Here is a 23,670-nt window from a genome sequence, read left to right on the forward strand (position 1 = left end):
GATGCTTGGCTTCCGCGGGCCCTCCTGGCGACCCGGCACGGATCTCCTTTTGCACATCGTCAAGCCGTTGGTTGACGAGGCGCAACTGAGCGCGCAGGGAATCCGCGGAGCTTGAGGATAGCGCCTCCGGCTCTATACGACCTGGGAAGAGCATCGCCTGTTCCCCGGGCTGAGATAGGGGCGGTCGAGGTGACGTGGGGGGCTCTCGGGGCGGGGTGGGAGCTCGATTGGGCGCCCCTTGTTGATACGACGGTTGGGGAACCAGGGGCCGCGATTAGCGAGAAACAAGGGGGACAATGGTTTGCACCATGTCGGTGAGTAGCTGGAGCTGGTGAGTGAGGTCGTGGAAGGCTTCGGACGAAACGGGCGACGGGTTGCCGGGGCCCCCTTCGGGGGGCAACAGGCCCGGGTCGTTGAAGATCCGCCAGTAGCGCTCCGAAGCCGTAGCGGGACGTTCGTCCCGAGATTCTTGAAGCGGGGGGAGTTCCCTCGTTCCCTCGGTCGCGTATGACCCTCCAATCGTGAGTCCGACACGACCATCCCGATGATCCCGCGACATGCTGGGGGCCCTCCTTCTAGCGCCAATATGTTAGTGCAAACACCCTTGAGCCGTGGCCTCGGGGCCGACGCGCCTTGGTCCGAATCACGTGGTCGGGGGATCTCTCGGTGGCGTGTCCTGCCGCGATCGGGAGCCCTCGGGGAAGGCGCCGTCGGCTGGCGGGGGCATCGTCTTGGCACCTGCACGAAGGTCGGGTCGGTAATTCGGCCCGACCTCTCCGACGATCAAGTTAGCAACGATGTGGAGAGGATTTTGGAAGAAGAGAGGCAGCAGTGTTCTCCTAGTCTTTTTTTGTCCCCCCTTGTTTGTTTGGAACTCGGGTGTATTTATAGGTGGGCCTGGGTGTTACCTGACGTCACTGTTTGTAGGGGCAGGTGAATACTTCACGTGGCGTCTGACACGACCATTGGGGCTGCGTGGGAGGCCGAGCTGCTGCAGGGTATGGCGCGTCTCGGTCGACGTGTTCCCTAGCCTTGGCCGAGCCCAGAGGGCGAAGAGCCGGGCTCGTCGGCTGAGGGGTGGTGGCGTTGTTGTGACGGACGGGGTCCAGTCGAGGCGTTAATGCGCCTGGGTCGACGTCCCGGGGTTTCGTTGACCGGGGCGTGAGGCGTTGGTTCAGGGTGGCTGGCGTCATTCGCATCCTGTCGCCATTATTGCCGTCATCACTTTTGATTCGAGCTTTACCACGATCGTCGTCGGCGTTACCTTTGGCCCGCGACTCCGAGCAAAGACGGCCCCCGGAGGAGGCAATCGGGTCACAGTTTTTTGCTCTCGTGTCATCGGAGGCCATGAAGACGCGATGGGTTGGTGGAACGCCGCAGGGACCCGCCCACGCAAGCAGCCAACGGCTTTGGTCCCTAACGACGTCATATACACGAAGCACGGAACTGCGGCGGCAGGAGAGCGGCCCCGCTAGGGGACACGGTGGTGCAGCCGATGCGGTGTTCGGGGTCGAACACTGAAGCACCTTATTGTGGCCGAAGTTTCCGACACGGACGATATCCTTCGGTGGTAAAGGGAGGTGGTTGTCTGCGGGCTCCAAGTCTCGTGAGATGTGTGAAGCCCACGTGGCATGTCCAACCCCGGGCGGGTACCGTGGAAGAGCAAGCATTGGCGAGAATCGTCATTCACGACGCACCAACGAACGATCATTTCCCGGCCGGCGGGGGCGGTGCCAGTTGCTGCGGTCGAGATGGGGGCGGGTTCTCCTGTCTTGGCTAAGGCAGACAACAGGGCATCCTATGGTGCCACGTCGGAGGAAGCTCCACCCTTCCTTCATGTTTCCACAGTGGTGGTGGGCCCTTGCGAGGCGCACCTCCGTTTTTCTTGGGCTTTTCCTATCTGTTCCGTGCCCTATCTCTGACAGTCGTGAAAGGGCCCACCTCCGTGTGTCCTGGGATTTTACTACCTTTCCCGTGCCCTATCTCTCACAGCCGCACAATTCGAGAGAAAACTTCCCACTTTTATAAATCCCACCGGTACCATACCGCTCGAAACCTTCCCTGTCGACTGCCATCCTCACACACTCTTCTCTCGACACGATATATCCTGACATCAGAACCGCTCCGCATCTCCATTTTTGTACATCAATCCGGCCTAAATGGTCCCTGTCGATCCAGAAGAGCAACCACTGAAGAACTTAAAGCTCGCAGACTAAGGAGGGCGTAGTATATTGGTTGTTCGTCGGAGGATTTCAGGAGGGGAATGGCGTACATGTGCGCGGAGAGCGGAAATCTAATGGCGATCGCGCAGCAGGTCGTCCAGCAGCAGCGCCAACAGCAACAGCAGCTGGCTGCCTCCGCCAACCCGTTTTCCACCAGCACCCAGTCGTGGGGCGCTTCGCACCATCACCAGCAGCACATGTCCGAGGCCGCCTTCGTCATCCCCGACGCCGAGGCCGCCTTCCTGGAGCCCTTCACCCTCGACCGCGCCGCTGGCTTCGAGGCGCCACCCGGGGGCAGCGGCCACCTTGACCAGGCTCCCTTCCGCCTCTGCGACTTCCACTCCTCTTCCGCCGCCGTGACCCCGGAGTTCGATACCGAAGAGTGGATGGAGAGTCTGATCGGTGAGTCTCCCGCTGACAACTGTGACCTCATGAGCGACCCGTGACAGGCCGCAGCGGGCGCCTCAGGCGCCCTCTTCGCGGACGTTTTCCCCTCTTGCTCCGCCGACATAAACCACCCCTTCCACCCGGCGTCCGCGTCGGGCATCAACTGCGTCCTCTTTTCCGAGCCCTCCGAGATCGCTCATCTTCCACCGATCCAGCACGACCACCAGTATACCGCCGTTGTTGCCCTAAACTCTCCAGGACTGGCATCGGAAACCCCGTCATTCGATCCGCCGGAACTAAACAAGGACCCTGGAGCTGCCGCATTCGCCTCCGTCCGAGATGAGGTGCCAGAGAGCAACACCTCATCGCCGCCTCTCTTGGAATCACTCCTCGACTGCGCGCGGCTCGCCGATGGCGACCCTGATCTCGCTGCCAAGTCCCTGATCCATGTCAGGGAGTCCGCCTCTGTGTTGGGCGATCCAACGGAACGCGTGGCCTTCTACTTCGCCGAAGCTCTCAACCGCCGCCTCCTTGGTGATCAGAAGGACCACTCGCATCCCTCCACCGTGGCGGTGCCGCTGTGCTCCACCTCCGCGTTCGATTCGTCACCGGAGGACTTCACCCTCTGCTACAAGGTCTTCAACGACGCATGCCCCTACTCCAAGTTCGCCCACCTCACAGCGAACCAGGCGATCGTCGAGGCCACCGAATCCGCGGCGCGTATCCACATTGTGGACTTTGGGATCATCCAGGGGATCCAGTGGGCGGCACTCCTCCAAGCTCTGGCAACCCGCCCCCGCGGGAAACCCTCCAGGGTCCGGGTCTCCGGCATCCCCGCGCCGATGCTGGGCGCCGCCCCCGCCGCCTCGCTTACCGCTACCGGAAACCGCCTGCGCGACTTTGCCGCGATCCTCGACCTGGACTTCGAGTTCGACCCCATCCTGACCCCGATCGCGGAGCTCACAGTGTCCTGCTTCAGGATCGACTCGGACGAGGTGGTGGTTGTCAACTTCATGCTCCAGCTCTACCACCTCCTCGCCGACTCACCCGAATCGGTGGAGCGCGTCCTCGGGATCGCAAAGTCGCTCGTCCCCCGCGTCGTGACGCTGGGGGAGTACGAGGCGAGCGTCAACCGGGGGCGCTTCGTGGAGCGATTCAAGGCGGCGCTGGCCTACTACGCGGCCGTGTTCGACTCGCTCGACCCAGCAATACGGCGCGACTCGGCCGAGCGAGCCCAGGTGGAGCGCCTCCTCTTAGGGCATCGGATCCTGGGGGCAGTGGGTGCGGGCGATGGGCCGAACCGACGGGAGCGGATGGAGGCCAAGGAGGAATGGAGGGCCGTGATGGAGCGGTCCGGTTTCGAGCCTTTGCCTGTCAGCAACTTCGCGGTCAGCCAAGCGAAGCTTCTCCTGTGGAATTACGACTTCAGCTACAAGTACGCCGTCTTAGATTCCGCTCCGGGCTTCCTCACCCTCGCGTGGGATGACCGCCCGCTTCTCACGGTTTCCTCATGGCGTTAGATCGTCTCTCGCTCTCTCTCTCATGTGCTGCCTTCGTTCGGCATATAAGAGCTTAGAGTAGTGAGTCGTCTAATTACCTGTTATGTTTGGTTGTTTATATGGTTTCACCCTACTTTTGGTGCTTGGTGTAGTATGATACTACACTGCTTTGGCTACATGGCTTAGCGGCTTCTCATATCTTGACAGGCTACTATCTGCATATTTTTGTCCCATGGCGATGGCTACAGATCGAAGAACGGAGAGCAGCTGCCAAAACCATACATCATGTAAGTGATTCGTTAAGATGGAAATTGGCTCTAGTTAGAGGACAGTCAACTACGCACATGGAGCAGCTGATGGAAGGGGCAGAGGGACGCACTATCTCAGCCCCAGCAGTCCATCTCGTCGCTTCCTCCAACGAGTAAGCTCAAGAGATAGAACAGAAGAGAAGGAGGTGACGATCGTTGGCAGGCAGACGAAAGGGAAAGAACGGGGCAGAGGAGAGAGAGAGTACCACCAGCACTGGCGTTGGTGTCAGGTGAGGCTGCCCTCCGGGGAACGAATGGATGGGTGCCCCTCCCGCTGCCCGCGCTTGTGGATTGAAGGCCGACGACTGGGCCGGATCGAGTTTTAGCCCTTCATTGGCCAGTTGGCTCATAGTGACCCACCGAAGCGGCAAACAAGTGCAAGTGAAGACTTCATACATAGGACTGCGTACAAGAGTTGAACGCCCATCGATGACGTCTCGATCAATCCGATTTTATCTAATTTTATTTATATAAAATTGAAAAGATTTTGGATATCCGATCCAATATTAAATTTCAAAAAATCAATGATTAATCCCTCTGACACTCTAGTCGGTCTCGAAATAAAAAGGAGTAAAACAATAACCTACTTCAATTATCATGTGATGAATATTTCTCCTATCAATCAGTAAATATTTTTTTTTAATAAATCAAAATATATTATTATTATATTCTTTGATATAACATTCACATATATATATATATATATATATATATATATATATATATATATATACAGAATAATACTATATATATAATACTATATATATATTTTTTATATTCATATTTTTTAAACTTTATTTAGTAAAAAACAAGGGCGATTACTAATCTTATTATGATACTACCTACCGATTTTAATTGCACTATGGTGCATAAAAACAAATGGGGGGTTTTTGACATAGCTAACAGTTATATATTCAAGACTTTTGTTATTATTTTGTTAAATATTTAATATAATTTAAAATCTATAAAAGTAAACAGTTAATGATTTGATCGAATTTATTTTTAACTCTTTATAGTTTTATGATATATCTATCTCGACCACATGCTTTTCATTAAGAGGCTTATAGAACGATGAGAGAAGGAGATGAGATTCGATTATCTCATTCGATGATCAAGTTAAATTGACTTATATTAGAGGAGCAAGCTCGTACCGAAAATGCAAAAAGAAAGGACAAAGATGAAGTGTAGAGGAGAAAACTTATTAAGTAGGTTGATGTCTCTTTCTTTTCCTTATTGCGTGTGGAGAAATCTTCTTCAAGTGTAGGAGAGGAGAGCAAGAGATATATATCTTCTTCTTCTTCTTTTTTTCTATATTCATATCTTCTTTTACGTGTGTTAATAAACTTCTTTTGAAAGTCTAAATAGGCGTGCTATCAAAATTATGATGCATAGTTAGCAAACATCTTTGTTAATTTGTTTGGCGTCAAAGGATATAAAGATTAAGTGGTTATGTAACATAGGATGTCTAGCATCCCTTAGTATAAATAGATAAATTATCATTTAAATTATAATTTTTTTAGAAATACGAAGATCATCGATATCTACAAGTATTGTGTCATTTTTATATCATATAATTTTTGATAAAAAACAGTAAAGATACTTGGAAATCAACCAACTAAGTGTATCAATGATGATAAAAATTGCTTCTTAGTCCGATTAGATAATCGAGCCGTTTGGTTAATTTGATGAGTCAATTTTAATTATTATTTTATTTATTAAAATATATTAAAAGAGGTATAATTTATAAATATTATTTAAGTTATTATAAATTGAACAATATCAAATTAAGATTTTTAATAGTAGATGAATTATGATCAGTCCATTTTAATTTTTTTTCATTCAATAAAATTTATTATATTCGGACATAAGATATTGGTCATCATTTATCTAACACATAAAATTTCTTTCGGAAGAGGTTAAATATTTTTAATTGAGTTTAGGACCGGATTATTAACGGTTCGAATGGGGTGACCGAGGCTTACGGTCACCTAAGTTGAACGGAACGATTCAAAGTTGACACCTCCTCGAGAGCCGCCGAGTCTTGCTTCGTGACTTCGGTGAACCTTTGTTTTGCAGGTGGAGATAACGTCCGTAGATGAGCGGCCACCACCACGCCAAGCAACACGATAATTCCGCTGATTCGACGTGTGACGCGGGAGGTTGATCACCGTATCGCTCCCATCACAACCACTGGAAGTCGGAAGCGCCAGCGACACGGGACACTTGATTGGTTCGTTCCGGTCGGTTTGTTGCGACCCCCGCACTCGATCTTGATGGACGAATTGCGTAAGCGCTTACGCCATGGCGAGATGTGGACACGCGAAAGAGTCGGTTCCCAAACGCAACCATGACAGCGATGCATTCCTAACTTCGGTGCGCCTTAGCTGGCACGACGAGTAATTCCACGCCACGTGGTTGGATCCGCATCCTCGCCGAAGCACCGCTTGGATCCAACCGTCCGTCTCCTCTTCGTCGTCCATAAATATAGGACTCCATCGCCCTTCTCTTCAATCTAGGGTTGCGTCGCCGCCTGTCCTACTATTGGTTCTCGTTCCCCCTTCGGTTTCCGTCCCAATCTTTTGTGTCCGATCTGATGGTTGAGCCACTCTGTTCGCCGATACACGGCCGATCTGATGTTTCGGCGACACCGATCATCGATCATGCCCGATTTGATTATTTTGAGGTTTCCGTCTTCGATACATGGCCATATGATGTTTCGGCGGCTTTGGTAGCCGATCTATGATTTTGAAGTGGTAACTGGTTAGTTTGCCTTATATATATTTTTTTTCTTCTTGTTCTGTTCCTCGATCTATCGGAGTTTTCTTCCCTCTATTCTATCTGTGTTGGAGAATAAATTTATGGTTCTAGTAACATATATTTTTCCGATTCTGTTGTTATTTTTGTTGGTTGTATTCTGGACGATCAGTTAAAACCTACATCGAACTGCTGATTTTGTGTTTCTTTAATCCCTGTACTTTTCTACGTCTACTTTCAATTTTACGTCTCTACAGGTATAAAATTTTTGCAGCCGATTGCAGGATGCTGGGGTTCGTGCAGAGCTTCGGGGTTCGTGAATGGAGCGGCAGCAGCTTATGATCGTGTATCTCGTTCCAGCTGGTGTTCATTCATGCCCTAATTGGACCTTGTTTTTTACGCGGCGCATCGGGAGACGAAGATATATGTTTCAGACGAGGTTGTTGGTGGACGGATCCTCATCATGTCTCTCGTTTTAAGTACTTAGAACTAGAGATGTTAATATGGGGTTCTTTCTGATGTAGAGCATCTGCAAAGCCGGAAATCTCCATCGAGGGTAAGGTAAATTAGGGACATGTTCAGTCCATCTATTCTTTTGTCACACCGACCTTTGCCATGTTGGGTGCGCTCGCATGGCAGGTCAAAGAAACATAATAAAAAAAGAAGTTTTTTTGTGTTCTTGGGGAGATCGCATGGGGTGATTTTAGAACCCCGGGTTCTCCCCACGGTGTGTATTTTGTTCCCCTCCATATACTCCGCCCTCCAGATTTCTTGCACGGTCTCCTCGGGACGATTCCATGAACTTCCTGATCAGTACCTTCTACAATCATGATCCACCAATACTCGTGGCAATACGGAAGCATAGTGAACATACTGAGGCACATCTACGGGAATCGTCTGCATCATACTAAGGTACTATTTTCTTACCCGATGTGGTCACCCCAAAGCCATCCTCTCTGCCAGTTGCAAGGTATGATTTACTTCGAGTTAGCGTTCGAACGACTTATGCAATTGAAAATAATTCCGCATCTATCAGTTAGTGATTATTGATCTATCACCAAGGCTGTTTAGTCAATATCCATAATAATCCTGGTTTACCCAGTGTTGTCTCCACCCGGTTTAGAGTACCGCTTTCGATCTCGTTACATTTTAAGTATTAAGCATTTATTTATGCGTTATTGTCTCGAATACCGAGGTTCATGGATCATTGTGCAATTGTTGTGGTATATTGTCCGCTTGGTCTTTGTATTTCAATTTAGGTGTTTTACTTGTTTGTTTATGATGTAACTTGTCAAGCAAAGGACCCTATCTAGGCAATGTCGTTATGCCTCGGAACTGTGTGATTGCATGTTGTATGTGAGATATTTTGTGTCTTTGTTCATAATGTTTCCTAGGATTGATTCGTGGCCGGCCTCTCGTGACGGTCTTGAGATTTGCGGAATCAGCTGCTGTGAAGACTCGTGGCGGTAGAAGACTGCTGGTATTCGCTTCGATGACTAGCGGATTCAGTGTGTACCATGGTCGCTCAGTTTTCTTGAGCCTGGAACCGATCTTCCGGATTCTGCCTTCTCGATCTGTGCAGCTGCAGTTCGCTACTTGCTTGAGATTTCAACGTGGCAGTTCGTTTACTGCTGTAAAATGGTTTGCTCAACTAATTTATATCTTTCCTGCATATCAAGCTTCATGTTAGCTAACATTTGATCGCAGAGTCAGTTGGGAGGTTGTACGCCTAAATATGTGTGCTCTTAAAGAGGTTTAATGGTATGGCATGTGGTGATTATGCATTCTCGTCATATACGTTTATTCGCTTGCTATTTGTCTAATGTAGCCTAATTTTCTGTAAATGGTTTCCGGTCATTCATTTTAATGTCGTTAACATCGGTTTTCCTCTCAATGTTTGCATTGCTGTAGCTTATTTTTTTTTGCCTTTTTTATTCCGCCAGGTTGTGTTGGCGGTGAATCTGTGTTGATTAATTGCCATTAACACTATTATGAAGATTTGCTGTTGTATATCAACGGCAGTTGTGTTTAAGTCGTTTACTGGAGAATATTAACGTGGGCATCTCCATGTTAAAAGTCTCCTCCAAAGTAGGCCAATGGCATATGGAGTTATTATTGTGTGAGTTAATGGGAATTTGATCCAATTTTATAAGCGTTTGTTCGTGGAATCAACCGAAATTATATTCTTTTAATTTTTTCGTATTCTGTCAGAAATTTTGTTAAATATTTATATTGCATTTTAAGTTGTGACGTTGTACTCGTTTTGGTTGATGTCTTATATTCTCTATTTTTTAAAGGTAACAATTATGTGAGTTGTCCATTGTAACCCCGGCCTGTGTGGTAGAGTTATCGAGGTTTAAACGAGATAAAAAGTTGATAAATCATTAGGCGATTTGTAGTCTGTTGAAGTTTTGCAGTGACGTGTCCATTTACTTCGCATTTGTGAATCGGGTACTCGTGGTTCTTAAACCGCCCATCTACGTGCCGATGGCTTTTCTATTCAAACCCGAATCTTGTTTCTGCCTTGGGGGTAAGGCTCAAATCGCTGGTTAGGTTGCAAGTGAAGCCTTATTTATCTTTTTATTTTTGCTAGATTTCGAGAGCCGGGTGGTTAGGTTGCAAGTGAAGCCTTATTTATCTTTTTATTTTTGCTAGATTTCGAGAGCCGGGTGAGTTTGTGTTGTATTCATTTTGTCGTTTGGAAGCCACATTCTGTTGGAGTGCTGCATATGGATCTTTAAGCTCAAAATGGCAGAGCGCTCAGTCGTTTGTGTATCAAATGGCTCGAGAGGGTGGTGGTTCGAATCCATCAAGATCTACTTGATTTGTTTACTTTTTGGTGCTGCATGGACTGTGTCATGGTCGTTGGGCTGTCGAGGCTGTGTTGGATGATCAAATCTGGGCCCTATTGGAAAATGTAGTTTTTAATGGTGTAAAAAATTATCATCTGTATACTTAAGATGGTAAAACTGTTTTCTTATAATTAAGAAAGATAATAAAAGATGTAGGAACACAATTAGGTAATTATTCAGAGCAACTATTTAATTTGTTTTTCGGATGGTATTTTCTTTCATTCCTGTAGGAAGACTTAGGCAAAATCAGAGTATTTTCTTTTAGGAACACTTAACAGATAGTATTTTATTTCATTCTTGTAGGAAGACTTGAATGCAGTATTATACATTTTTATAATAAATATAAATCAATAGCATTTATTTGTTTTTAGGGTTGGAGTCTGATTTTATGACTATGCTTGAGACACTAGTGAGAAGGAAATAAATAAAATAATATTATATTTTAGATAAAATTAAAGATACAAATGAGCAAAGTAAGCTATCAGATAAAAATTAAACGGAGTTAAAAATTTATTTACATTATGTAAATTAGATGTATAGTTGACGTGTTGATTACAAGCTGGAGAAATGAAACATTAAATTTGATGGTGATATTGTGGAGAAATAAAAAAATTATATAGGAGATGGAGATTTCTAATGGTAATTTTTAATTATTTATAAAATTTTAAAAAAAAATTAATATTTCGAAAATTATCTAAAAGTAAATGGAAGTAAATATTTTATTTTCTTCTGTTCCAGTGACAAGCGGCGGCCAACGACAATTAGATGGGTGAGCAACGAGTGATTTTCAATAGCAAATAATATTGATGACAAGCAGTCAACGACTTCGAGTGTCATCGAGCGATGTCTTTCCCTTCATCGAGCAGTGTCGTCGTGAATGGTCACAAACTATGGCATAGAGCGACATTGAACGATGGAAAATTTTAATATTTCAAAGATATTCCAAAGTAAATGTAAGTAATTTTTTTGTTTATCCTCCTCCTATTTTCTTCTTTTGATAAGCAGTGGCTAACAAAGATTGACAGGTGAGCAATGAGTGTTTCTGACATCAAGCAGTGTCCGATGACAATCTGTCAATGAGCAGCAACATCTAAACAGTGACGATGTCGAGTGGCATCGAGTGAGATATTGAACGACGAAGATCACTAGTGTTCCAGTAGATGACGCAAGAGATCAAGAGAACAAAGATATGCTCGATGATTAAGTGATTATTAATAGTAAAATTATATTATTATTATTATTATTATTATTATTATTATTATAAGATTTTGTAAATAGTAGTAGGTGTTTGCTAAAAACACGCTTCCCTCTTGAACAGAAAAAGTCATGATTGACTTAATAATTTAAATAATGTTAACTTTCAATAATGGACCAAACCGGTTGGGTTCAAACTATTCCTCCATTTCTTTACTGATCTAATTATTTGTGTTAAACAATTTTGAAAGAAATATCGCTCAGAACAAAAGCCTCCAACATCGACAACCCAAACCCTTTTGTTTCTTTCTTCTTCTTCTTCGTTCAGGTAAGCTTCATGCTTCATGCTTCTACCAGCCCTGAACAGGCCATCTCCTGTCGGGGTCCGGCAGCCACGACGACCACCTCCTCTTCCCCTCTGCCGACCACACCACGGTTGCTGCCTTCTTCGTATCCTCCGCCGTTGCTCTCCTCGGCGGCTCCCTGACCTTCCGGGCGAAGGAGTCCGTCAAGAGCCGCCAGACCCCGACTCTCCGCTGCTGCCGCGGTGGCTCGCCCGGCGGCCGCAGGGACTGCGACAGCCTCTCGTACTTGGCCATCTGCGCGCACTCGGAGGAGACGGATGACTCCAGCAGAACGCGACAGGTGTGCGACCGGCCGAGGTGCGGGTCTCTCCTGTACAACCTGAAGCTTTCGAGCTCCTTCATTTGCCCCGCGCGACTCCGCAGCCCAAGAAGAAAAAGACGACGAAGAAGAGAGGCCAAATTGATGAATGAATAGAGGTGGAGAACAAGAGAAGGAAAGAATCAATACGGCGTCAGATGGAGTGGTGAGGAATGGTTTGAACGTTCTTCTTATCGCGTAATTGCCGTTGACTCCTCACCATTTGACTGATCTCCGCGTTCTTTCTGCGTCCTCCGAGAACGCAACGGCGGCCTCGACGTACACCGTGGCAGCATCATATTAAAGTCTTTTGGAATGGATTCTGGGTCAAAGTCAAACTTCATACAACTTAATCATAATGAGTGGAGTCCAACAAATTCTTCTTTTCGAGCACCCAAGGACTAAAATAAAGCAAATTTCGCTTTCTAAAGCTTCGTTGAGCTGAGAATATAATCAAATCCCCTACTTCAAGTATATTTTTAATAAAATTATATAATAATTATTTAAAATTTTAAGTTAGATGATGTGGAGAGAAGAGTTGAAGCCCAACATAGTGGGAAGATAAAAAATCCACTACGACATAGAAGAGATTTGAAATTTGTTATAACAGAGAGAAGATTAGAAGCTTACCATAGCGGGAACATCAGAAATTCACTACAGTGGAAAAGGGACTTAAAATCCACCATGACAGAGAGAATATTTGAAACCTGTAATGACAAGAAGATCTGAAGACCTGAAATATGTTACAATGGAGAAGGGACTTCAAATTTACTATAGTGTTGAGAAGATTTAAAGACTCGTTATAATGAGAAAATATGAAATTGGTCACAACGGAGAGGAGACTTGAAATCCGCTACAACAAAAACATATGCCGAATGTGCCCGAGGAGTATGAGTCGAGAAACCCAATCGATGTCGAAATAAATCCACTACGATGAAGACATAGGCCAAATGTACCCAATACATGTGAGTTGAGAAACCCGACTAGCATCGAAATAAATTCATAACAAAGGAGCCATAACCCAAATGTGCTAGAGATGTATGAGTCAGGAAACTTGCCCGACACCGCATGAAGGCAGAGGCCAAATGCGCTCGATGAGTCAAAAAAAATTAACTAGTGTTGAGGTGAATCCGCTACGACAGAGACAAACCAAATGTGCTTAATGTATACGAGTTGAGAAACCCAACTATCATGAATTCGATATGACGATGAGATAAAGTCAAATGTGCCCGAGGCAATTGAGTTGGAAAAACCCAACTCACGTACAGAAATCCAACCCATGCTAAAAGACATTTGCTATGGTAAGAACACAAGACCAACATACCCAAGATACATGAATCCGAAAACCTGACCCGTAGGATGAAATCCCTACCCATGTCGAAAAAATCAAACGACACACTTTAAACCCCTCTTGTAAGAGTCCCAAAACATACCTTCAGGGGGAGGGGGCAAATGATAGGGAACCTATCGTTAGCTAGCACATGATTGCCACACAAAATCTAAGTCATCCTCCATCCACTTACATATCCAAAGATTCAAATTAGAGAAACATAAACTTCATTCTCGTTCTTTATTACAAGATCATCATAAACTTTTTTTTTCTCATTCAAGATATAAAAATACATCCTAAATATAGAAATAAGACAAGGCTCTCTCATTTCTTAAACTATTCGAAGCCACATTCAAAAATCTTGGATTAGTCACTTAGCGTTGGAGGGATCGGATCGAGAAACCTCCCCTGTTTTTATGTAGGTGGTACTTTGGGAGCATAATACTTCTACCTCGAGAGCATAATACTTCTATTTCGGAAGCACAATACTTTCGGAGATAGACAGTCCACGTATATGGGTCTGGACTATGTCCGACTAATCAAGATGTTAACGATATTTTTTTCATAATATTATAAATTTAGATGTTTTATTCTTGAGGTTAAACTAGTGTCACTTAAGAAAATACAAGTGCTAAAAAGGGATTTGAACCCACAATTCCGAGACCCTGGTATCATAATCGTCTGTCTATGCTAGTGAATACGGCAAATGATGAGCTTCATCGCATGATAACATATCAGTGGATTATAATGCTATGGAGTTTGGCATGTAAACGAAGCAAAACAAGAGAGCGTGCTTCTACATACGAAGAGACGAATCAGAGTCATCGTTTAATGCCAAAAGAAAAGCAAGCAACAGTCACATCCGCCGTATCCTTTTAGTTTGCTCTTAATGCAAGGAAAAAAGTGAAGATATTTGACTCTGTTTTGACTAGAACGGGTGGGAGTTAGAGCTTCTATTTGACTATTTCTTCTTCTAAGAAGGTAGGCGAGAGAAGCCGTCAAGGATGGCATGCAGAAGTCGACGTTCCACGTCAAAGAACTCAATCTTCCTTTTCTCAGATCCCACAACGAAGGCTGCTTCCCTCTCTGTATACCTTTCATGTTATAGTGTTATTCTCTTTCCATTCTTCAGAGGCTTGGACCAGGTATATCGGCTCTTTTCCTCTCTTCGTATCTTGATCGTGATCGATGTCAACGAATCAATCTGATGGTCTTATGCTCGTATTTTAAGAGATTTGATATTGTTAAGTTAGATTTTGTGTTGGGAAATTGATCACATTACGTTGATTGACGTATCATCCATGTCAATTTTTTTCCTAACCGATATAGTACTAACATATTATAAAATATATGATTTCCATAATAGAATCAATCATGTTTTGGAGGAAACATAGTTCTAATAGTCATCAAGAACATAAATGCTATGGACCAGAAAGAAAAAGGTAAACAGAGCAATATTAACCGAGTCCTCCCTCCCTCCCTTCCCCCATACTTTAGAGATTTGTGGATTGTATTTAATTCAAAAATGGTGTTTTTATTTACAATATTTGTTGGATTTTCTTATATCAAGTAGTTATGAATTATTTTGTGTTATTATTGTCATCTAGTTTGAATGCAATTACAAGATTATTCTTGTCGACATGATTAAATTCAATAGCATGTAATTTTTCTTTTGATTGCTATATTACATATAGAACGGTCAAACAAAACTTGGACGACCTCTTGGATGAAGGATAATATTCATACGCATCTATTTAAAATAATTTTTTTTTCATTATATTAAATGATGTATAATGCACTGATTTGTCGATGATGATCGTATGCTTCTACTTTAATATATACCGATTTAATATGTTTATGCCTTACTTGGGTTTAAATTTGGAAATTCCACACTAACATAGTAATCGAACACAATAACAATCCCACATGATTTTTCTTTTTTTCTTTCTTTTTCAGGTGATCAAACACTTGAAGAATGTGTTACTTTCGAAGTCCTCAACATGTACTCCATATTAACTTCTATGAACAGATCAAGAGCGGCCATAGGAACCCTTATCTGCACGCAGCCTAAAGTTGTGCACCGATGCATGTCCGAGGAGATGCTTGGAAGCTCGAAGCTGGAACGTGGACAAGTCGAAGAAAATGTTGGAAGAAACACTCGAGTGGAGATCAACATTCAACCCAGAGGAGATTCCCTGGGTGAGCTCAATTCATCTGGTTCAATCCTCTCGGTTTCCTGCATGTCATAGAACACGGTCTTCGACCACTGTAGCTTTTTACCTGCTTCAGCATGAGGTTGCTGCTGAAGGTGCAACTGCCAAAAGGCTTACAGAGCAAACTTCCATGACTGCGAAGGAAGAACACTCATTGTGATGAGACCAGCGAAATAGGTTTAACTGCAGCACTTCTTCTTCTTCTTCGCATGACAACCAACTCAGGCACCTGGTGGATCTGCTGGAGAATGCTGCTGAGCACCAAGAACAAATGATGTGGCTGATGGACTTCACTGGCTGATCACTGGTCAACTCGGTGCTCATCAAGACTGTTCCAGAGACTACAAACATTCTGCGGAGTTACTATCCCGAGAGGCTTGCTTTTGGATTCCTGTACAACTCTCCGAGAATCCTTCAGACCTTTTGGAAGGTCTGATCTCATCGAATTCTCAAGAAAAGCTTATATCTGGTTCACCACTGATTGCTCTGTTCTCCTCTGCAGGCCATTAAACATTTTCTGGATCCCAATACCTTCCAAAAGGTGAGATTCGTGTATCCAAGGCACTGAGGGAGCACGGAGCTCATGCACGAGTACTTTGATCTCGAGGTATTATTATCAGTGGAATTTGGTGGAAAGAATGAAGTCCAGTATGACCATGACCAGTACTTCGATTAAGTGATTTTATTTAATTAGATAAAATATATTATATATCTGATTGAATTTTAATTATGATTAACGATCAATAAAAAAAACTTCAATCATGAGAAGATTTCTTATAATATGATTTGATGAGAATGACTCTTCTAATTATCATCATTGATCATATGCTCTCGTCTAGATATTATAAATCTATTTTTAATCTCTCTTAGTTCCTATTCCATCACTTATAATGGTTCTTTAAAAAAATTTAAAAAAAAAAGACGAGTTTAATTCTCCTTATCGATCTAGCTTTCGGATCTGACGATAATGCATTTGTAAATTATATAAAGATTTTATGAATGATATCAAAAGATATTTATAAAGAATAGAAAAAAAAAAGTTTAATTCTCCTTGCAAATCTAGCTTTCAGATCTGATGATAATACATTTATAGATTAGATAAAGATTTTATGAATAACATCAAAAGATATATAATCTTTTGGGGCTTGGACTACAAAAGTACGCAATCCAACACTGCTATTACAAATAAGTGTCTTGATTGTATTAGATAAGAAGAGGGGCATGTTATTAATCCTAACTTCACATGTAGTTGATTCTCAATGTTTGGTCACTGTAGATTTGCATGCACAAGTGCAAGTAGAGTCTAGAATTATTCTTCATATGCTCATCAAAAGTTGCAGAATGTTTCAAGCAACATACCTGTGACATGAAACCGATCAATGTACATCACCTCAAATTACCACCAAAGAAGGAAATATATAGCAAGGAAAAACTGCTGCAGCTTGTTGTTCATAAGGAGAGGGAAAGATGAACCAAATAGAACTGCAAACAATCAGAAATCAGCATCTATTCCTATGACTGACAACCGTTGCCATTAGAACTGCACACTCTATCTTGCTGCTTCAGAGACCTCTTCCTCCACCAGGAGTGGCGTATGCAAATGCATCAGCAAGTACAGAAGAGAAAGAACTATCTGCAACACAAATCATCACTCCTATCACTACTCAATCGGCATTGGCAGTGTTAAGGGCTCATGTGTCGGATTCTGACAGGCAGATGCTCGAATAGGGAACCCACCAAGAATTATTACTCGAAGAATCATAAAAAATATATTCATCATCGATCGCTGATATCATGTGTTGCTGAAGGCTCTGGAAAGATCTCCTTGTATGGCTTCTTGTGGGAGAATGAACGATCCCCTCCGCTGCCTTGAGATAGTGTTGTAGCAGAACGCCTTAGCATCTGATTCTCCCTTGATTGGCCAGGCACAGAGACAACGTCAGAGGAGCTGTTCCGCCAGCTGCCCATGAAAGCAGCATTCCATGAACCTCGTGATGATGTTGCTCTCAGTCTACCAGAGCCAGAATTGTCATCTTCCCTTACCACCTTCAGAGGGTTTTCTAATGCCTTCAGGATGTATCCCATGTGTGGACGTTTGGAGGGCTTTGGATTTAGGCATGACTTTGCTACGATTGTGATTGCCCAAATCTCCTCCAAGTGGTCCTCATCTACAACAAGGAGCGGGTCCACAATCTTCGCCACAAGCTCTTTCTCATGCACATTGACGTAAAGCAAAGTCTGTTCAATCCACTCAACTGTTGCAGCATCGTTCCACCCACTAATGCCAAGCTTACCAGTGACCAGCTCAAGCAATAGCTTACCAAAACAATATATATCATATGAACATGTTGCAGGAGGACCTGCAGATTTAACAAGTTCAAAATAACCGAATTCAGATAAGAATTGTAAAGGGCGCAAAATATCTGGAGAAAAGGAGGAGGTTTTTTGGTCAGTTTCATTACCAGAAACATCTTGTTCTGGTGCCCTGCAGATCACAAACAAGAAGGAAGGATTATTAAAAGTGACAAACTTAAGGCTATATAAATTTAGGAACCAAAGGTTGTTTTACAAGCATGGAAGAAGGTGGTCCTTGGAAGGTCACAAGACTAAATAAATTTAAGAAACATATATAATGTCATAAATCATGAAAGAATATGGAGGCTGCAATTAACATGGAACATGTGTATATATTACTTTTATTTTGGATAGTAGGAAACATGATGCATGCATCACTATGAGGAAATATGCACCTTACATCTGAAAAATGCAATATTTCTTTCTATTCTAGCTGTTGATTCACAGAGATACATGTATATTCCTCCTGATGGCAAATGAGTGAGTAATTATCAGAACAAAGGCTGTGATAAAATTTTCTTTTCTTTGAATACCTAGAAAGATTTATACTAATCTACTTTGTTACCTGGTCATGTTAATTTAGCCAGAAATGCTTGCAGAAGACATTATCTTGCAAAGGAAGGAGGATGGGAAAACTTTAGATGTCTTTTCTTTTTTAGACCTTCTGATGAACTATGGCCATAGACTTCCTTCACCAGATCTAAGTTGTATGGTTATATTAGATATTATAATCGCTGGGAAGTTAAAGCAAAAGTTCAGACAACTTGGTGTGGTAGATTTTCTTAGCAGTTGGAATCATAACCGAGCATCCTCTTAATGCATGCATAGGAATTGCTCTGATGCCTTTTTGTTTTCAAATATGATTATCATTTTCTACAAGGCTTGATGATTGAAGGAAAGTAGTGGTGTAATGGTTGACACCAACATATTACTCATCATTAGGGTACCAAAATTAAATTGTGGCAGAACAGACACTTATATTGCCTCTTTGATATCAAAATCATGGCTCTAAACCTTGATAAAAGCTCAAGTTTCTTGTCACCATAAATTTTCTTAGATATCAAGCTGCCTTTGATGATTATTTTTGCTTAATGTAGAATGTAATGAAATGAAATGCTGTGTGTCTAAAGTGACTATTTGCTTAATGTAGAATGTAATGAAATGCTGGATATCCAGTAAAAAGAATAATACTATGATAGTAAAGCAGCATACAAGCAAATACAAGTGTGATGATGGAGGATTAAGACTACCATAGGTGGCATACTGAAATATATTGTCTATTCAATTCTAAGATGTAATATTTAATCATCAGCCAAATGAAAATGAGAGATTGGAACTTACTGTGACAATCGCAATAACCTGGTGATGATATTCTTGTGGCCTTCCCCTTCCTGAGCGCATACCTCACTCAGACTTCCAAGCCTCACTTCATATTTATCATCAAGAAGAATACTGCTTGCTTGCAGATCTCTACAATGATATTTTGAATATCTTTTAGATTTTGATGGTAATGCCGTAAAATGCAGTTAACAAATAGCCTTGAGATACTTGATATATAAAAATCATACTGTAGCCAGAGTGAGAGCTTGTATTACTTCAAAATATTTCAGGAATACCTATGAACAATTGGTGGTGAACACTCATGATGCAAGTAGTAAAGGGCCTCAGCAACTCCTATTGCAATCTTCAATCTTTTTATCCAATCCAATGGGTGCAAACCAAGGTATTCCTGCCCGGGTTTCATATGCAATGCAGCAGACAAGTCGTTGTTTGGCACACATTTATACACAAGGAGCTTCTCGTTAGCATTGTCCAAACAATGTCCTAGGAATGGCACCAACCTCTCATGCAAACCCCTGGCAAACAAATCTAATTCCGCTGCAAGATCCTGCTTCCCGAATTTTCGCATATCTATCCTCTTTACCACCACACGAACTCCACCTTCTAAGGTGCCATGGTATAAATCTCCTGAACGTCCATGCTTTATAAGGTTAAATTCACTGAAGTCCGATGTAGCCTGAGCCAGCTGCTCATAGCTGAAAACCTCTCCTACAGCTGACAGGTTCAACGAGATCCCAGAAGGCTGTTTAGAAGGGGAAGCAGCTTCATTAATCTCCTTTTGTTCAGATTTCTCACGTCGACAGCTTCTCAGGCAGCACACTAAAGTAACTAAGATCCCAAGTCCTAAAGCCCCCCCAGAAGCCACTATCACTATATACATCAATTTCCAATGGCCTTTCTTCTCACCGGAAGTGCTTGAAGGTGCTGGAGGATTAATTGGAGCCATAGCGCTACCTTTAAGTAGTTCCCCCTTGGTATAGAACCTCTCACAATCATCTGGAGTCCTTTGGTTCAGGGCATCACTAATGCAATTCAATCCAAAAGACACATTTTTATTCCTAGTAGCCATCAGAAATGGGCCTTGGAAGTAATTCCCAGAAATATCCACCGATCTAGACCTGGAGAAAAGGATTTGAAATCCAGAAGGGATCGACCCATGGTAAATGTTGTTGGACAGGTTGAGGATGACACTACTGGTATTGACATTGGCAATGCTCGGCGTGAGGTCCGGAAGCATCCCAGTGAGATTATTATAGGAGAAATCAAGAATCTGTAGCTCTGAGAGAGACCAAAGGGAACCCGGTAAGGCACCCGAGAAGTTGTTGTGGCTCAGTCTTACAAAACGAAGCCGGGAGAGGCCGGAGAACAAGCTATCTGTCAGCCCTCCGGTCAATGAGTTGTTGTGCAAGTTCAAAACCTGGAGCTTCCTGAGGTTTCTGAAATCATCGGGGAGTGCGCCGGTGAGGGAGTTGAAGCTGAGATCGAGAGCAATGAGAGAGGAGAGATCACCGAGCTGTGCCGGGATGGACCCGGTGAGGCTGTTGTTGAATAAGTTCAGGCTTTTCAGTGCCGGAAGCGCGCCGAGAGCTAGCGGCACCGTGCCGGAGAGGAAATTTGAGGACAGGTCGAGATACGAGAGGTTGGCGATTGCCACGATGGACTTCGGGATGGAGCCGGTGAGCGCGTTGCAGGAGAGGTCGAGCACCGAGAGGTTTCCTAGCTTCCCCAAGGTCGGTGGGACGTTCCCGGTGATAGCGTTGCCGGCTAGGGAGAGGACAACGAGCCCGGATGTGCCGCCAAGAGAGTACGGGATGGGGCCGACGACCGCGGCGTAGCGGAGGTCGAGCACGGCGAGGGACGGCGGGAGGAGGCGGCCGAACCATTCCGGGATCGGGCCGGGGAGGGCGAACTCGGAGGCGTTGAAGGCCCGGAGCCGGGTGAGGTTACGCAGGCCGTCGACGGCGAAACGGGGATCAAGGCGGCCGAGGCGGGTGCGACGGAGACCGGAGAGGTGGAGGGAGACGACCCGGCCAGCGGAGCAGCGGACCCCGGCCCAGGCGGAGCAGGGGTCAGCGCGGTGGGGCCAGTCCCGGGCGCGAAGCCCAAGCGAACCGCGGAGGCTATAGAGGCCGGCGAGGTCAGACGGCGAGCTGAGGCCCTGGCCGGCGGCCACGCCGAGGAGCGCCGCCAACGCGACGGCGTTTAGGAGGAGCATAGTCCAGGTTTGAACCCAGCGGAGGCCAATGCAGGGCGATCCACGCCAATTCAGGTAGGCCACCACCATCGCGTCGTCGTCGTTTCCCAGCATATAACGTTCATCCTCCCTCTCTCTCTCTCTCTCTCTCTCTACAGTTCCACTCAGTCGTTGGCTCGCTGGAGAGTCCTCTCCCCTCACTATTATTTAAGGGGAAAAAAACATCAAGTGGAGGAGAGAGAATTGAAGCAGTGGCATCGACGCTCCGCCCCTTGAACCAATAGATTTTTTTACGGTGGCCGGAAGTGAACTGAATGAGACGGAGCCGTGGGTGGCCCGACTCAACAACCACCATCCCGAAAGTATCATTCCTCGTCCCGCGTAAAAACTGACGGCAACATGATCGAACCAAATCGAACCGATGCAATTGATCGGAATTGAAACCGCCATCAAACTCGGGCCCGCTGATGTCAGATGGATGAGGTCGATTTCGAAAGCGACATGGTCCGACGCAACCGGATAAGAAGCCGAGAAAAGATGGTCGGCTTGCAAGGAAGAATCAAAAAACGAACAATAGGTCGGTCAAAGGACATTTGACGGAGGAGCGAGCCTCAAGCGGGTAGGCCCCATTTCTCTAACTTGGGCGTCCTGCGGGAGTGTGTTTGACTTGACGTGTTAGCTCCACTCGCGGAGTCACTGTGTTTGGTCCACGTTCTAGTTCTTTTCTTCCATATCGGAGCTCCGAAATGATTGCGAGAGACACCCACCCCACCACAATGTACATAGCAACAAATATGGATGGCGATGTGCCAAATCTTCAAAGTATTTAACCTTATTCGATCGGAGTATGTATTGGCATTTCTAATTGAGACGCCAGGGAAAAGAAGGCAGGAAAGTTAGATAAGGAGAAACCTGGATGAAGATTACCTGAAGCTGTGAACACTGGAAGGCCATGGCCACCACTTGGCCACATCCGCCAGCTTCAGACCTTGAAGGACTGCACATGCCAAGTGGAAACCATCAAGGAATTACACATCCGCAAACACAGGGAGAGCTGTGAGAGAGTACGGCAATTTTGAGGGAACGCAAAAGGTGCAGCAACACAACCGGTAGCACCTGTTCCACTAGAAGTTCTACATTACTTGTGCTTGTCCTCCTTCCTGCCTTCTGTTCCTCGGCAACAAAGGCATGTTAGGTAGATGATATGTATCTTGTTCTTCCCCACTCATGGTAGTATGACACAGAGCTCGAAAACTAGAGCATTTAGCATTATTTGGCACGGTTCCAGCTTCTATGATTCTGTCCCTCTCTTTCCAACGCAAAATATACTGTTCATGTAATTGTTAGGGCAACTCTCTAAGTTCCTTGCTTCCATTTCAACTTAGGCTGCATTCAAGATTTTTGCCAAAATGTCCTCCATCAGATTCTAAGCAAAGGTGAAGCAATCAGGGTTCTTAATGCTTCTCCAAAGTTTTTCTGCTTGCAGCTTTCATTGCTTCCAAGAGCAGGGCTGGAACAGCAGAAGTCCCAGACACCGCCTGCAGCCATATTGGTCATTCCTCATAAGAAAACCTGCCCTCTCTGATTCACAAAGGAAACGTCAAGCCCACTTGGAAGGAACAGATGCCAGCGATTCATAATAACAAGTTGAATGCTGCTGGGTACTACTTCCTGTACGTTTTTGCTGGAGGGTCAAACTTTGCTCTGCACATGACAACCATTTTTCTTGTCTCCTTAACAATGTCTGTCTGTCCAGGTTGTTTAAGCAACTGCAGTAGTGAATTACCATCTACAGTACCCTCTCTACATTCCATGGTGTGCGCCAGCAAAACTTCCAAGTTGAGCCATGCAGATCTGCATCACAATGCTTTATGAAATATCTGACATCGATGAATGGCTATTTCATGGTTGCAGATCGCATTAACATTGCACTACCCTGCATTGAAGATGCATTCTGCAGGCATCACATTCAAAACTCAGTTCTGCACCCTGTTACCTGACAGTGTATCCCGACAGTGTATCCCAACGCTGGAATACCAGTAGGAAAAGTCCTGCTCATGCCCGGTACTCCTTGAGCCCAAAGCCCAAAGTGGATTCTTAATGAAAGCCCTGCTAATGGAGAAAACCAGGAAGGAATACACAAGTAATTTTCACTCACTCGGTCTCCAGCCCAAGATCGACTCACGGAGATGGTTGACAATAGCAGAACTCTGCGAAGGGATGGCAATTGCCATACTCTGATTGGGTTCTTTAAAGGTATAAATTCATCGACCAAAATTTCAACAAATAGTGAAATCATAGCCAACTGATAGGTATATTTTGGTATCGCCCGCGTGGACCAGATAAACAAACACGACG

The 23,670-nt window shown here is 44.7% G+C and overlaps 1 protein-coding gene, 2 long non-coding RNA genes and 1 pseudogene across 4 annotated transcripts; 2 read left to right on the plus strand and 2 right to left on the minus strand.

Annotated features, from left to right (window-relative positions):
• Positions 1-2,000: 2,000 nt before the first annotated feature.
• LOC135642832 (uncharacterized) lies at positions 2,001-4,941 on the minus strand. Its single transcript, XR_010498086.1, has 2 exons — positions 4,453-4,941; positions 2,001-4,375 (listed from the first exon to the last, which is right to left on the minus strand). It is a non-coding gene; the product is annotated as an uncharacterized LOC135642832 (long non-coding RNA).
• LOC135642831 (SCARECROW-LIKE protein 7-like) lies at positions 2,012-4,503 on the plus strand (annotated as a pseudogene).
• Positions 4,942-6,910: 1,969 nt separating the features above from the next.
• LOC135643346 (uncharacterized) lies at positions 6,911-11,424 on the plus strand. Of its 2 annotated transcripts, none has more exons than XR_010498217.1 (3): positions 6,911-7,176; positions 7,455-10,975; positions 11,048-11,424. It is a non-coding gene; the product is annotated as an uncharacterized LOC135643346 (long non-coding RNA). The 2 variants fall into 2 exon arrangements; XR_010498218.1 differs by lacking the exon at positions 11,048-11,424 and having other exon boundaries at positions 6,917-7,176; positions 7,455-7,609; positions 7,695-8,963.
• A 5,295-nt stretch (positions 11,425-16,719) lies between these two features.
• On the minus strand, positions 16,720-21,506 carry LOC135642777 (probable LRR receptor-like serine/threonine-protein kinase At2g16250). The gene is made up of 4 exons (XM_065159196.1): positions 19,394-21,506; positions 19,119-19,247; positions 17,885-17,907; positions 16,720-17,782 (listed from the first exon to the last, which is right to left on the minus strand). The coding sequence occupies exons 1-4, from the start codon at positions 21,424-21,426 to the stop codon at positions 17,199-17,201; spliced, it is 2,769 nt and encodes a 922-aa protein (XP_065015268.1). The 5' UTR covers positions 21,427-21,506; the 3' UTR covers positions 16,720-17,198.
• Positions 21,507-23,670: the final 2,164 nt, after the last annotated feature.

The sequence above is a fragment of the Musa acuminata genome, chromosome BXJ3-7 (assembly GCF_036884655.1).
Source record: "Musa acuminata AAA Group cultivar baxijiao chromosome BXJ3-7, Cavendish_Baxijiao_AAA, whole genome shotgun sequence".
Classification (NCBI taxonomy): domain Eukaryota; kingdom Viridiplantae; phylum Streptophyta; class Magnoliopsida; order Zingiberales; family Musaceae; genus Musa; species Musa acuminata.

Coding starts and splice junctions, on each gene's coding strand:
- LOC135642777 (XM_065159196.1), bottom strand. CDS start 21,426: ATGCTGGGAAACGACGACGACGCGATGGTGGTGGCCTACCTGAATTGG. Junction 19,248..19,393: donor TCACCACCAATTGTTCATAG/GTATTCCTGAAA, acceptor ATATCATTGTAG/AGATCTGCAAGCAAGCAGTA. Junction 17,783..17,884: donor ACCAGAACAAGATGTTTCTG/GTAATGAAACTG, acceptor TTAAATCTGCAG/GTCCTCCTGCAACATGTTCA.